The sequence below is a fragment of the Ictidomys tridecemlineatus genome, chromosome 1, assembly GCF_052094955.1.
Source record: "Ictidomys tridecemlineatus isolate mIctTri1 chromosome 1, mIctTri1.hap1, whole genome shotgun sequence".
Lineage (NCBI taxonomy): Eukaryota > Metazoa > Chordata > Mammalia > Rodentia > Sciuridae > Ictidomys > Ictidomys tridecemlineatus.
Window position 1 is genome coordinate 219,766,008 of NC_135477.1, and position 15,130 is coordinate 219,781,137.

A 15,130-nucleotide genomic window follows, 5' to 3' on the forward strand; every position below is an offset into this window, starting at 1 on the left:
CTTACTGCACTACAAATGGCTAAAGAGCAATTTGTTTTAAAAGGTGACAAGTATAACAGCTGAGTTCAGGAAATTAATCTTTTGGTGCACTTTGCACCAGTTTTCAGCCAACATGCTACATTTTCCTTTTTGCTTTTTTGTTTTGTTTTGTTTGGGGGTGGGGTGGGGTGGGGTGGGGAGGCGCACAAAGCGGACTTGAAGATTTCCACTATATGAAAAAGATATGACTCTGCAAGCAAAACACTGTAGGCTGCTTTTTTCCCCTTAAGACCTGGACTTTTAAGACAGAAGCTTTGCAAAACATTACACAATTTTTTATTATTAAATGAGAAAATCTCATTTGTTACATCGTCACATTGCTAGTCAGAGAAATGCTGCAGTGATGAAGAAAGTCAATGTTGGATCAACCAAAGTCCTCATTTCTACAACATTCATTTACAAAGAAATAATGTTCAACCCAGCCCAACAAAACATTCTTGGTTTTCTTCATATTGAAGTCCCCCAAAAAAATCATCTTCTAATGGGGTATTTCACTACATAAATTATAGTTCTTCATTTTTACAATTCACCCCAAACTGTATGAGAGATGTATCACACTAAAAATTCTAAAGCTGTTAGGAAATCCTTCACACATCATCATCATCTGATGTGTCACTGCTACTTGTCTCTGTGTCATCATTCTCAATTGTGGGTTTGAAAGTGCTGTTTTTCCACGGTCCAAACTTGAAGTCACAGATCAGGCCATTTTTCAAAATACCATTTTTTCTCAGACCATTCTTCTGCAACTAAAATGTCAAAAATAAATAAATTAATTATTTCCCCAAAAAATTATCTAAAGTATAACCACAAATAAATTTTTTTAAAAAAATTTAACTTGTAACCTATCCTCAGCATTTCATAGGCAATGACAACATGTCCAGAAATAAGCTATTTAAATAGATACAGGTAATTGATCCAACTGATCTAACAAAATACTAGACAATAATCTTTCTTTTGAAGAACCATCAATATATAATATATACTTTCTATCGTTCTATAAGACCATTACAAAAAAAAAAGTACATAGTGTAATATAAAAGCACAGATTTAAAATCCAAACAGGATAGTGAGAACATTAAGTATTAGGCATCAGACCTTTCCTCATTTCCTTAACATGAACACTGTAACAAATACACCTTCAGGTGCTGTGAAACATGTAATCAGTAATCGATTAAACTATATACCTAAAGTTATTAATGTCTAAGTTAACACAACTCTCACTATCTGCTTTATTCATACTCTGTAGACTAAGTAGAATGAGGTATACAAATTAACAAAATCAAATACAGTTCTTGACCAAGCCAGAGAAATTAAGATTCAAGAAAAATAATATTTGTTTATTTCTGAAAATGAGAAATGGGAAACAAAGACTTTGGTAATAATAAGAACTGAGTCAGAAGATCATTTATCAGAGAAGGAAAATTGGATGGTAAGCTCAATGTAGAAATAAAAATACAAAACAATGTATTTATGTTATATATGTATAAATAAAAATGATAATATTTGTTATTTATGTAGATAAATAAAATCAGGCCTAACGATGAGAGATAAGTAATTTTCAAGTAAATACCTAAATGCAATTTTCTATAAAGCCAATTTTACCTAACTAACTTAATAGTTGGAAATATCTAATATTTTATATTCCAGAGAGTTCTTTAATCATGAGGTTTACAAATAATTTGTTAAAATTCAATTCCAATGCCACTTCCACCATGGCTAACACTTATGTACAATTCACGTCTACAGTCTTTGACTCTTAAGTTTCTCTTCCCTTTTAATTAATTAATTTTCTTTGCTATCATGCTTTAATTCTAACTTGCCAATGCTACCTCTCCTTTCAAATTGAATAAATGACCTCACCATTTTTACCAGGAAAAATAAAAGTTGCCACACAAGCAAGCAACTCCAATGTTCTCAGCCAGCATGATACTTAGAAACACATCTGGCCCCTCTTAAAGGTGTCTCTTTTTCATTCACCAAAATTTCATCCTTGCCTCATGTGATTTATCAGCTGATACACCTAATCTTGCCAAACCTAAGAGTCTATTTCTCAATTTTCTAAACACCTGGATGACATCTTTAAAACATCTACCATCTTTTAAAGCCTCCTAAAACTAGTTCCTCCTCTTCCATTCCTATTTATATTATCAGCAGATCAAAGGCCAGAATTTCAAAATCTTGTTGGTTCTACTTCAGATCTCTTCTGCTAATCAAGAACATTTTTACTATCATTTTCCTAGTTTGGGCCCTCCATTTATTCCTCCTCTGATTTCCATAATATATTCACTATTCATTATCCTGATTCTACTCTTAGAAATTTAGAAATTATACTCCCAAAATATATTTCACACTACAACCGCACCTTCTCATATATAAAAAGAAACAAAAATGATTATTTCATATTTTAAAACAAAAAAAAAAACCTCCAAAGAAGAAACTATATAGACATTGTTATAGCTTGGATGTGAAGTGTCCTTAAAAGGCTCACGTGTTATTTAAAAAAAAAAAAAAAAACATGATCCCCCAATGTAGTGATTCTTAGAGTGAAATGATAAGATCATGAGAGATGAAACCTCATGTGTGGATGTATTTGAGTGATTAAAAATCTGAGTGGATTAGTATGTGGTGACTACACAGGTAGGGTGGGGATGAAGACATATCATCATTGAGAATGTGGTCTTAGACTGTATTTTTTCCCTGGCTCCACAATCTAAGTAGTTTCCCTCTTCCACGTCTTCCACCCTGATGTTCTGCCTCACTTCTGGCCCAGAGAAATGGAGTCAGCCAACCATGACTTGAGCCTCTGAATGATGTACCCAAAAATAAGCCTTTCTTCCTTTAAATTATTCTTATCAGGTGTGCAAGTCACAGGGATGAAATACTGACTATCATGGACATGCTGTATACTCCTGAACATTTAAAGTCTTTCATAATCTGATCCTAACATATTTTTCTTTAATACAATATTTTATTCATGTCTATATCCTCAAACTATGAAATCAGCCCAGTTTGGGCTCAAATTCCAGCTCTTCTATTTAACTGTATGAGCCGCCTAATTCCAAAACTATCACAAAGCGATAGTAATCAAAACAGTGTAGTCTTAACATAAAAGACACAGACCAATTAAACGGAGAAAAACCGTAAAGATATTTGTCAGCCATGCCAAGACATTAAATAGAAAAAGGACAATTTTTGCAATAATGGTGTTAGAGATAAAGAATTCACACACGAAAGAATGAGGCTGAATCTTCACACCATTACAAATCAAAGTTGACATAAGATCTAAACATAAGGGCTTAAAAACTATAAAACCCTTCAAAAACATAAGGGGGAAAACATGACACTGGATGTAGCATTCTTGTAAATGACACCTAAATTTAAAAAAGAAAGAAATTAAACACTTTTGTGTATCAAAAGATAATCCAGGTAGGCATGGTGGCCCATGCCAGTAATTTCAGCAACCTAGGAGTTTGAGATCAGCCTGGGTAACTAGCCAGACCCTGTCTAAAATCAAATTTTAAAAAGACTGGTACGCAGCTCATACCCAGAATACCTGGATTCAATACCCAGAACTCCAGAAAAAGGGTGGGGGCAGGGGAAGATGATGACAATGGAAGTGAAGAGGCAATTCAGAGAATAAGAAAAAATATATACAAGTCATTTTTGTGATAGTTAATATCTAAAATAAATCATCTTATGCAACAACGATTTGATTAAAATATGGGAAATTGTGTGCTAATGCTAGGGGTTTTAAACTCAGTGATAGAGCACTTTGCCTAACATGTGTATGGCACCGATTTAGATCTCTAGCACCATTAAAGGGAGGAGGGGAGGGCAAAGGAACTGAATGAACATTTCTCCAAAGAAATGTTCTAATAAATGTTCAACATCATTAATCATGAATCCAAAGCACAGTAAGTTAAGAACTAGAATGATTATTTTTTTTCAAAAGACAGAAATTGCGCATTAGCAAGGAGAAAGTGGAACTCTTGTGCACTGTTCAGTTGTGCAATGACCTCCTGTGTATCACTATAAAACAGTGCAGTCACTATAGAAAAGTAGTAAGACAGCTTCTCTAAAAAAAAAAAAAGAAGAAGAAGAAGAAGAAGAAGAAGGAGGAAGGAGGAAGGAGGAAGAAGGAAGAAGGGAGGAGGAGGAGGAGGGGAAGGAAGGAAGGAAGGAAGGAAGGAAGGAAGGAAGGAAGGAAGGAAGGAAGGAAGGAAGGAAGGAAGGAAGGAAGGAAGGAAGGAAGGAAGGAAGGGAAAAGAAAAGAAAAGAAAAGAAAAGAGAAGGAAAAGGAAAAGGAAAAGGAAAAGGAAAAAAAAGAGAAGGAAAAGGAAAAGGAAAAGGAAAAAAAAGAAAAGAAAAAAATGTTTTCAGTTACCATTAAATCCAGCAATTCTACTGCTGGATATACACTCAAAATAGTGGAAAGTAAGGAGCTGTAGTACCCTTATTTGCATAGGAAAAATTATACTCAATAGCAAAAAGAAGTAACCCAGTGTCTACTGACAGATGAATAAACAAAATGTGATATATGACATAATGGAATACCACTTAGCCTTAAGAAGGCTAAATATGTGAACCTTGAGAATTTAATGCTAAGTGAAATAAGCCCATAAAAAGGATAAATACTCTCTGATTTCACATATGAGGAATGGAAAACAGTCAATTTCATAAGAGACAGAAGTAGAAGAGTAGCAGCTTCTGGTGCAAAAGGAATAGGAAATGGAGACTTCTTACTTAAAGGGTATGAAGATTCAACTGCAAAAGGTAGTGAGAAACATTCTGGTGGTGGGTGATGGATACAAAACAAGATGAATGAACATAATGCCATTGAACAGTAAATGCAAAAAAATAGTTAAATCAGTAAATTTTATGTTTTTAAACCCAAATTTTCAAAAGTACAAAGTGAGGGGGTAAAGTCAATATATTAAATTTACTCTTTAAAAAAAGAAGAGGACGACAAATATAGTGGTGCATGCTTATAATCCCAACTATTTGTAAAGCTAAGGCAAGAGGGGATCCAAAGTTCAGGGGTAGCTTGGTTACCTTAGCAAGACCCTGAGTCAAAATAAAATTTAAAAATAGCTGGGGATGTAGATCAGTGATAGAACACTTCCTAGTATGCATGAAGCCCTGGGTTTAACCTCAGTACAGAAGGAAGGAATGGGGATTAAGTCTCTTATGTTTTTAAATTTTAATGACTAATTTACTCAAAAATTCCATTTGAAGTGGCTCTGAAAATGTTACCTCTATAAAGAAAATTAGCTCTGCATGTCACAAAGATTCTTTAATGGATCTGGAAGAACATCTTAACGTCTTTATGTTCTACTAAACATCTCCCAATGTTCTTTATCAAAAAGGAAATTACACAAACATATAAGAATTTGAAATATTCTCATTCAAGAAAAATCAAAGGTGAAATTCCTAGGGAAGCTATAAAGACTTGCCACCCCAAAACAAATCAAAACCATCACCAAATAAAAACAGCTGGAATATGCTCAATCATAGATATACTGTTTCTATTCATTTCTAACTATTGAAGATTGTAAAACAAAGATAATTCCAATGTGATATCTTAATAAATTCATAAATAAAATTGTTATCCAGCACCTGAATGCTTCCATAAAAATCACGCTATCCTAATTTTTTAAAGGCCACTTTAAAAGTAAACTTAAGGGCTGGGGATGTGGCTCAAGCAGTAGCGCGCTCCCCTGGCATGCGTGCGGCCCGGGTTTGATCCTCAGCACCACATACCAACAAAGATGTTGTGTCCGCCGAGAACTAAAAAATAAAAAATGTTGGAAATTCTCTCTCTCCTCTCCTCTCACTCTCTCTTTAAAAAAATAAATAAATAAATAAAAATAAAAGTAAACTTAAAGCCAGGCATTGTTGCACATACTTGTAATCCCAGGGGCTTAGGAGGCTGAGGCGAAACCCTGTCTCTCTAAATAAAATTGGGGGAGGAAGGGAATGGCAGGGAGGTGGGGCAACAGGGGGTGGCTCAGTGGTAAGCACCCCTGGGTTCAATCCCTAGTACAAAAAAAAAAAAAAAAAAAACACCAAAAGCACTTGAATGATTCCGTTTTTCTTACCTGTTCACTAATAACTTGGAATTCTCTCATTTCATCCTCAGTTAAGGGAGCACATGTTTCATCATTTTCACTGTCTTCCTGCCAACCCATTTCCTTTAACAATCTAAAAAGAAAGAAGATAATTAAGCTTAATTAGATCTTAACCTGCATGGGAAAATTCCATTTAGAATAGGTACAAAAAATAAATAAATAAATAATCCACGAGCCATTGTATACAGTTCAAATATACTGAAAGGGCTTTTATATTTATGCTTTGAATATCTTTCTAAAAAATTAATAGATTAAGTTAATAAACCTTCTTGGAAGTAAAATAAGAATGAATTGTTTTTTTAACCTTTGGTGTCAAAGGTTTGGTAGGCTAGAAACTTGCAATAGGGAGACATGAAGAAAATTTTCCAAATTACTCCATTAAAATTAATAGTGATATTCTTCTCCGTTTTCTCAATATCACCACAATCTAATGTATTGTGGCATATTCATTAGTTTTTATATTTTGAAAAGAAAGGGTGAAACAGCCTAACCTATCTTGCATTTTAAAATTTATACTTCTATTGATATCACCTCTTAGATATATGCCAATCATCATTCCCCAACACAATTAAATATGGAAGAGAAGTTAAATCCTACAATAATGAATTTAGAAAGCTCTAAATCAGGATCTTAAATAAGTAAAAAGACCATAAAGTTATATTCTTTGAAGATACTTAAGAAAACAATGACAAGAAACATCACTTTTCTCTATTTGAGTAAATGTGAACACTGTAGCAGGATCTATCCTTGGTACAGGTCACTTGTCTTGTACTGATCTGATGATGTGTTGTTTTGTTTTGTTTTTAATTGTATTCCTTAAGTATTTCTGTTAATTCCATTTATACTTACTCATCTTTCACCTTGCACCTGTCATTGTGTTAGCTGCTTATAGACTTTCTTTTTTTTCCTTTTAAAAAATCATTTTTTCCCTTTAAACAATTTACCTTTGTTAGCAAAGAAGAGAATTCTGATTCTGTCACCAAATTAAATATTTTACCAATTATTTTCAGTCTCTGAACCAAAATGTCACAGTCAGCATTAATCATTTCTTTCTTTCATTCCTACTCATGACTTAAAATTTTCTTTTCTAGAGCACTGTTTTTACTCCTTAGCCAAGATGGCCTTCCTTTGAAATGACATTTGCACTCAAACTTTCATCATTCAAGACCACTATTCTAGTGTATAGATCTTGACTAGTAAAACAAAACTTTTTTGCTAGGTTCACTTTTCTTTTACTTATTTTCAAAAATCGAACATTAACTAAACAATAATACAGATGGGAAAAATACCTTTAATATTATAAAGGGAATATAATAAAGGGCAAGTATTGGACTGAGGGGTGTAGCTCAGTGGTAGATCTCATGCTGAGCATGTACAAGGCCCAGGGCTCAATCCCCCAAACAAAAAATAAGTAAAAGGGAGGATAAGGGAAGTGAATATTCCTAATCTTCAGAATGATACGTGTACCTAATATTTATGCTTTTGCCTAACATTTACAAAAGAATCATCCTTAAGAATTGTATTGCTAGCACTTTATTGCTAAAGTCAACTGATATGAGTAGGTAATAGGTATGTAATTTAAGAATTACAAATTAAAGTTTACCAAAAACTTGAAGCCATGGAAAAGATGTATCACTATTTTCATGGAGGAAAATAGATCTAAAATCTAAAAGAAGCTGTACCTTTGTTAGCTTACGGAAAAAACGTATGGATATATTTTTGGATTATAAATGTATATTATACTTCAGCACTCAAAACTCAAGCTAAGAATTTAATGGTTCCATATCACCAACACCTTTACTTTCTTTCTCCACCTTGGGATATTTTCGAACATGTCTAACATTTCCACAACTACTCTTCTATTTGATGGATACTTATTGAAACTTAAATTCTAGCACCTACCAAATCGGAAATCTTGAATATGTAACTTTATTCTTTACATGAAAAAAAAAAAAGTTCTTATTGTCTTCTTCGCCTTTGTGTCTACACTAGGCAATTGCATTCCTATGCAAAATTCAATAAATCTAATTTTAGAACAAAACTGGCATTGTCTATAAGGGGTGGGAGGGAGCTTTGAGCTGGACAGGCATGGTTGTACATGTCTGTAATCCCAGTTAACTCAGGAGGCTGAGGCAATAGCATCACGAGTTCAAAGCCAGCCTCAGCAACTATTAATGAGACCCTGTCTGAAAATAAAAAATAACAAGGGACTGGGGATGTAGCAAAATAGGTAAGTGTCCTGGGTTCAATCCCTGGCATGAAGGAATGAAGGATGAAAGGAAGAAAGTCTGTTTTTAAAAAGGAAAAAAATAATAATATTTAAGGTCTCCAGAAGAATAAAGATATATCTTTAGTTATCACTGATATCATCTCTACTACATATACACAGCATGGGTCTGTTTGTTTTCTCCCCAGAGGTTATTAATTTAGAATGTTTTCAGCTTACTTCATTTGGCTTAGTTCTTAACTCCCACTCTCTCCTTTTTTCCTGTTAGTACTGAGGGGAACTAAACACTGTCAAAGTATAGAACTCAGGTCTCCTGTCCCTAAGTCTCCATGAATGAAAAAAAAAAAAAAAAAACCACAATTCTTTGTGTACTAAATATCTACTCTACAGATTGAAAAAAAAAAAGTTAAAACATTCAATGTGACTTTTAGGAATTTTAAGAATATTTCTAAGGGGTGTGGACCTTTTACTTTTTTTTTCTTTTTTTTTTTTACTACTAAGTACTGATGATGGTAAACATGAAAGTCACAGAAAGGTACTCAACAGGGCTGGGGATGGAACTTAGTGGTGGAAAACTTACCTAGCATACTTAAGGCCCTAGGTTTGACCCCCAGCATTGAATCGCATCACCTCCCCCCCCACACACGCGTTCTGAGATTAACTTTCTTACTACAGCCCTAAGTAAAGAACGTTTACTGCTCGTCTTTAACTATCATGAGATTTATTTGTATACTTTCCTTTTTATACACAGGCATTCTTTCTACCAATTCTGGCTAGAAATATTTAATTGAGAGTGAAAATTAGAGCATTTTTGGTTGACATGGAGTAATAAATGCCACTGGACCAATCAACTTCACACCTAGTAATTTAGCAACAAATACACTTATGCACAAGTTCAAGGACACAAACACAAGGACATTAATACCAGCATGATGTACAAAAGTTGACTGAGGTCAATAGAAAAATAATCTCACAATTTTATATGTACAATACAGAATAGTTTCAAGAAGGATGATACAAGATGACACATTAGAATGATGGAAGGGGGGATCTGGAATTCCTATATGCTATAGTCTTTTTGTAAAAAACAAAATGTCACAGTTTTGAAAAACACAAAAACAAAACAAAATAGTAACAGGAATTGATGTTTACGATTTTCTATGATTTGACAAAGCTGTCATGACAGCCTAAATCAGTTACAAGTCATAAACCAGATTATGTGAATAAAGAGGAATTCCACAAGCTGAGAAGGATTAAAATAGTAGTAACTCATTCATCTATTCATATTAAATGCAATTAAATATAGATATCACAGAAATGAGTTCTCTCTAAATTAATCTAGCTAAACTTAACTCTCATGAAATGGACTTTCACATTTATCATTAGACCATTATATTACTTTAGGAACAACTGGGCATAAAGCCCATTGGTAGAACACTTGGTCGCATGCATGAAGCCCTGGGTTTAATCACCACCACATAAAGAAAGAAAAAGCAAACCTTTTTAAAAGCAAAAGTCTAAGACTATATAAAACCACATGCTTACATTCTCACATACATAGAAGACCTGATTTGGAGAAGGGGAACAAAAGTGATCACAGAAATAAAGTAATAATAATAATAATGTAAAATTTAAGCCATAAAGATAAGATTTATAGAGACTTTTAAAGGTACAATCTTGTAACAGGGCATGGTGGTGCATGCCTATAATCCTACCTGCTAGGGAAGCTGAGGCAGGGGGAATCACAAGCTCAAAGTCAGCCTCAGCAATTCATTGAGATTCTGTCTCAAAATATACAAAGAGTTGAGGGTGCAGGTCAGTAGTTAAAAGTCCCTGGGTTCAATCGCTAGCATCAACCAATCAAGGTACAACCTTGATTAATTAAATTAAATAGTTTAATGGGAGGAGAAATTTAAACTATAATGTAAGAAACTTAAGTGGGCAAGGATAGCTGGGGACCATAGCACAGTGGTAGAGCATGTGTTTTAACATGGTCGAGGTTCTGGGTGCACTCCCCAGGATAAGGAAAGAAAAAGCTGAAAGAGGAAAAGCATTAAGAAAATAGGGAAGGGAAACTTGAAACAAATAAAAAGTTAAAGAATTCCCTTTAAAAATGAATACAGTTTTACTAAATAGGTAGGAAAATACTGCAACTTTTACTTCACTCATTCACTTAACAATTTAGGTACACTACTCTCAGTGCTAGATACAGTAATAAAATACACAAAATTTCTGTCCTGTGGAGCTTAGGCTGAATTCCACAAAAATTATTCCACAGTAAATATCAGCTAGTTCCTTACTGTCCTAAAATTAAATGAGATTACAAAAGAAATGGCAAAAACTTAAAAATTAATGAACTGTTGACAAGGACTTCCCCATGCTAAGCCTGCTCTTACAGAGTATGAATTCTGAGTAGGAAAATAATTCTGGGTAAGAAAACAATTTGATATACACAAAGCAATTGTAGAGCAATATGTTAACAAGTTAACTTTCTTGTTTGTTCAAAAGTTATAATCCTTTTGATATTTTTATTTTTATTAATTTTCTAATTTAATTTTTTGGGGTAGAGAGTCAGAAGAATCTCACTATTATTACCAAGACTGTCCTTAACTCCTGGGTTCAAGCAATCCTCCTGCTTCAGCTTCCCAGTAGCTGGGACTATAAGAATGCACTGCTGCTCCTAGCTTACTCTATAGTAATTAAAAGGGAATTGAAACCAGGTATGATGGCACATGCTCTTGATCCTAAGTACTTTGAGTGATTAAAACAGAAAGACAAAATTCAAGGCCAACGTGGGCAACTCAGCAAGACCCTGCCTCTCAAAATAAAATATTAAAAGGGCCAGGTACAGTAGCATATGCCTGTAATCCCAGTGTGTTGGGGGGCTGGGGCAGGAGAATTGTAAGTTCAAAACCAGCCTCAGCAAAAAAGCTAGGCAAATGGGCTGGGGATGTTGCTCAAGTGGTAGCGCGCTCGCCTGGCATGCATGCGGCCCGGTTCGATCCTCAGTACCACATACAAAAAAAAAAAAAAAAAAGATGTTGTTTCCACCAAAACAAACAAACAAAAAAGAACTAAAAAAGCTAGGCAAGGCGCTAGGCAACTCAGACCCCAACTCTAAATAATATACATAACAGGGATAGGAATGTGGCTAAGTGGTCAAGTGCTCCTGAGTTCAATCTGTGGTACCAAAAGGAAAAAAAAAAAAAAAAGACTGAAATAAAAAGGGCCAGGGATATAGCTCAGTTGTATTTACCCTGGGTTTGACTCCAAGTGCCAAAAAGGGGAAGAGAAGAATAATTATGTTTTGCTGCTAAACCATGTGGCTGTTGTTTCAATTCAATAGTAAAGGTATAACATTTCTGCAAGTCATGGGGAAATGGTGACAGTGGCCACGGCTCAGCGGAAGAGCGCTCGTCTTAACATGTGTGAGGCACTGGGTTTGATCCTCAGCACCACATAAAAATAATAAAATGAATGTCCGAGTACAAGTACAACTAAAAAAGAAAATCATGGGAGGGAATCCTCTTTTGAATTCTCTTCTAAATTCCAATGCTAAGCCCTATAATTACTATTTTAAAACATTAAAAATGATAAAAATAGAAACAAATGGGCTGGGATGTGGTTCAAGTGGTAGCGCGCTCGCCTAGCATGCGTGCGGCCCGGGTTCGATCCTCAGAAGCACCACATACCAACAAAGATGTTGTGTCCGCCGAGAACTAAAATAAATAAATGTTAAAATTCAAAAAAAAAAAAAAAAAAAAGGAAACAAGTGATAAAGAGTTTGCAATAAAAAAATAAATCACCTATTGAGGTAAGTGGATATTCACCTAGAAAATAAATTTGGACTCATTCCTCATATCACACCAACATTTGAATTAAGTGATACAAGAAAAAAATGCATAAACTGGACTAAGATAAAAACTCAAAGTCACCATTAATGAAGTGAAAAGAGGGGCTGGGGATGTGGCTCAGTGGTGGAGCACTCACCTGGCACATGCAAGGCCCAGGGTTCGATCCCCAGCACCACATAAAAAATAAATAAAATGAAGGCATTGTGTCCAACTACAACTAAGTAAGAAATAAATTAAAAAATAAATACAGTGAAAAGACAACTCAGGATAGAAGATATTGTCAAGTCATATATATGAGACTCATGCAAATAATACATAAAAATCTCTCAGAACTTAGAAACGAAATATAATTCTAAAACAGGCAAGGTATTTGAATAGGTGTTTCACCCAAAGACGACATGTAAATAAACATATCAAAAGATGTTCAATACTGTTAGAAATCAAGAAAATGCACAGTAAAAACCACAAAAAGATAACCAATTCAAACCCATTAGAATGGTTATAAATGAAGACAGACAGTATCAATTGTTGGCAAAATTTTTAAAAGAGAACTGGAACTCTGTATATTGCTGATGAAGATAAAAAAGGGTTACCTTATGTTAAGAATTCAACCCTTGGGTATGTACTCAAAAGAAATAAAGGAATGTTCACACAAAAACTTGTACATGAAATGTTCACAGTAACACTATCCAAAGAAAAGTGGACACTGATATCCATTAATCAATGAACAAAAAGAGGTACAGTCATACAATGTACTACTCAGCAATAAAAAAGTAACATGTGCTGAAACACAAATGAACCTTGAAAACAATATGGTTAGTCCAAGAAGCTAGACATAGCAGACCACATATTGTATGATTCTACTCACAATACATCCATGAAAGGCAAATCTATAGTTAGAAAATAATTACCGATTATCTATGACAGAGTCTAAAACTTAGGAAAAAGCACAAATGGACATAGCTTTCAAAGATAATGAAAATGTTCTAAAACTAATTAGCCACACAACTCTGAATAGATCGAATTCATCGGTACTAATCAGAAGAAGTAAAATTTACCGTATATAAATTGCACCTAATGAACATGTTAGAAAAACAAATAAAATAGGGGCTGGGGCTTAGCTCAGTGATATAATGCCTAGCATGTTCAACAACCTAGGTTAAATCTTTAGCGTCACAAAAATCAATCAATTACATAAGAGTTTTATAATATAAAAATCTTATGCTAAAAATGCCAGAGGAAAAAAAGTAAAAATAAAAACTAACCTGTGTTCTGCCTCAAGTGAACTGGAAAGAACATCAGTTTGTGGAAAGGTTGAAGACCGAATGATCTGTTGGGAAATCACTGAGGCATTGCCATTCTCTTGTGGAATTTCATTTTCATCAAAGTTTCTGTTTATATCCCTTTCTTGGTGAGTACTATTGCTGTTATGCAAATTAAATGAGTCTTCATCCTAATTTGGGAGGATTAAAAAAATTAATTCTGAAGAATATAGTTACTGGGCCATGGTGGTAGCTAAGTGGTAAAGCACTTGCCTAGAATGTGTGAGGCACTGGGTTCAATCCTCAGCACCACATAAAAATAGTTTAAAAAAAAAAAAGTATAGTGTCCATCCACAACTTAAAAAAAAAAGTATATATAGTTACTAAGAACGTTTTTAATAGATCCTGGGTCAGTTCCCATTTAGAATACATAAAAGTATACTTACAATCACTAAATTTAGAAGACAGTCTCATATGAATGGAAAACAAAGATGAAAAAATACTCAAAACTCTCTGGCCCTGAGTATTCACATCCATTCAACAAAAGCAAAACCAAAAGAATGAGGGCAAGAGCAGAGAAGAAGAAAAAAATAACCTAAATAGAAATTAAAAAATTTTTTTACTGAAAATGAAAACTATACCATGAGAAAAACCTACTTTAGAAAGGAAGCCAATAAGATGCAAATAGTTGGCTAGGCCTTTATTTTCTAAGGTGAAATCTATTAGAATTTATTCCAAGTTTCTAAATATTTGCTCATGTATTTTAACAACATGTCAATATAAAATCATGCATTGCAAATTTAATTACCTTCTCTGAGCCAGCATGGCTTTCATCTTCATGTTCTTCTTCTACTCTGTCCCTTTTCAATGCTTTCAAAAATTCACTCTTCTTATCAGTGCGCATTCGTGTCAGTTTGGTTAGACGAGGCTGTTGATTAAGTTTGTCAACAGGTGAAGAGGAATTTGAACGATTACACTAAGAGAAAATTCAGAAACACTGATGAATATGTGACCAGAGAACTGATGCCAATATAAATTCACAATTATCACAGCTTCCTGTTCTACGACTATTCAGAATGCAAAACTGATTTAAGGTCTCTTTCAACATCTAGTTTTCTCCGTCTCTATAAATTTTTTTCTTTCCCATTCAATGAGTCAACAAAAGATTTTCTTACCCAAAGACAATGAAGGCCTGGATACTCAGAACTATGATAGTACATAAGAGATTTAAATATTAATTTATAAATGTATCCTGGAATAGTTTAAATATTTTATAATGCACAGAAGAGTAGTTCTTCAAGACACATTCCAGAATTCTAGATCTGATTAACAGCTTCAAAAGGACCTATTTAATGATTACACACAAACACATACATATGCACACACGCACACAAACAGAGTATATTCGGTTAGATTTCAACAGAGAAAACTTCTGCAGGAGAGGTGTCAAAATGGATGTTAACTTGAGTCCTTTTGTTTTCAGTTCTTTAGTGTTTTCATAATGGAATACAATAGAAGTATTATGATGTTCCAATATGGCATACAAAGCAATTTCATGTATAACAATATAGTCAAGTGACCTTCAACTTTTCAGGTAACTCCTGGTCTAAGAATTTCAAA

The 15,130-nt window shown here is 34.1% G+C and overlaps 1 protein-coding gene across 4 annotated transcripts in view; it reads right to left on the reverse strand.

Annotated features, from left to right (window-relative positions):
* Positions 1-292: 292 nt before the first annotated feature.
* Gpbp1 (GC-rich promoter binding protein 1) overlaps positions 293-15,130 on the reverse strand; it is a 66,624-nt gene continuing 51,786 nt past the window's right edge. For all 4 annotated transcript variants that reach the window (XM_040273761.2, XM_013356111.4, XM_005319608.5 and 1 more), the window contains 4 exons: positions 14,319-14,486; positions 13,514-13,701; positions 6,138-6,240; positions 293-785 (listed from right to left, as the gene is read on the reverse strand). In XM_040273761.2, coding sequence (XP_040129695.2) covers positions 627-785; positions 6,138-6,240; positions 13,514-13,701; positions 14,319-14,486 — 618 coding nt within the window. In that variant the 3' untranslated portion in view covers positions 293-626. The remainder of the gene's footprint in view (positions 786-6,137; positions 6,241-13,513; positions 13,702-14,318; positions 14,487-15,130) is intronic.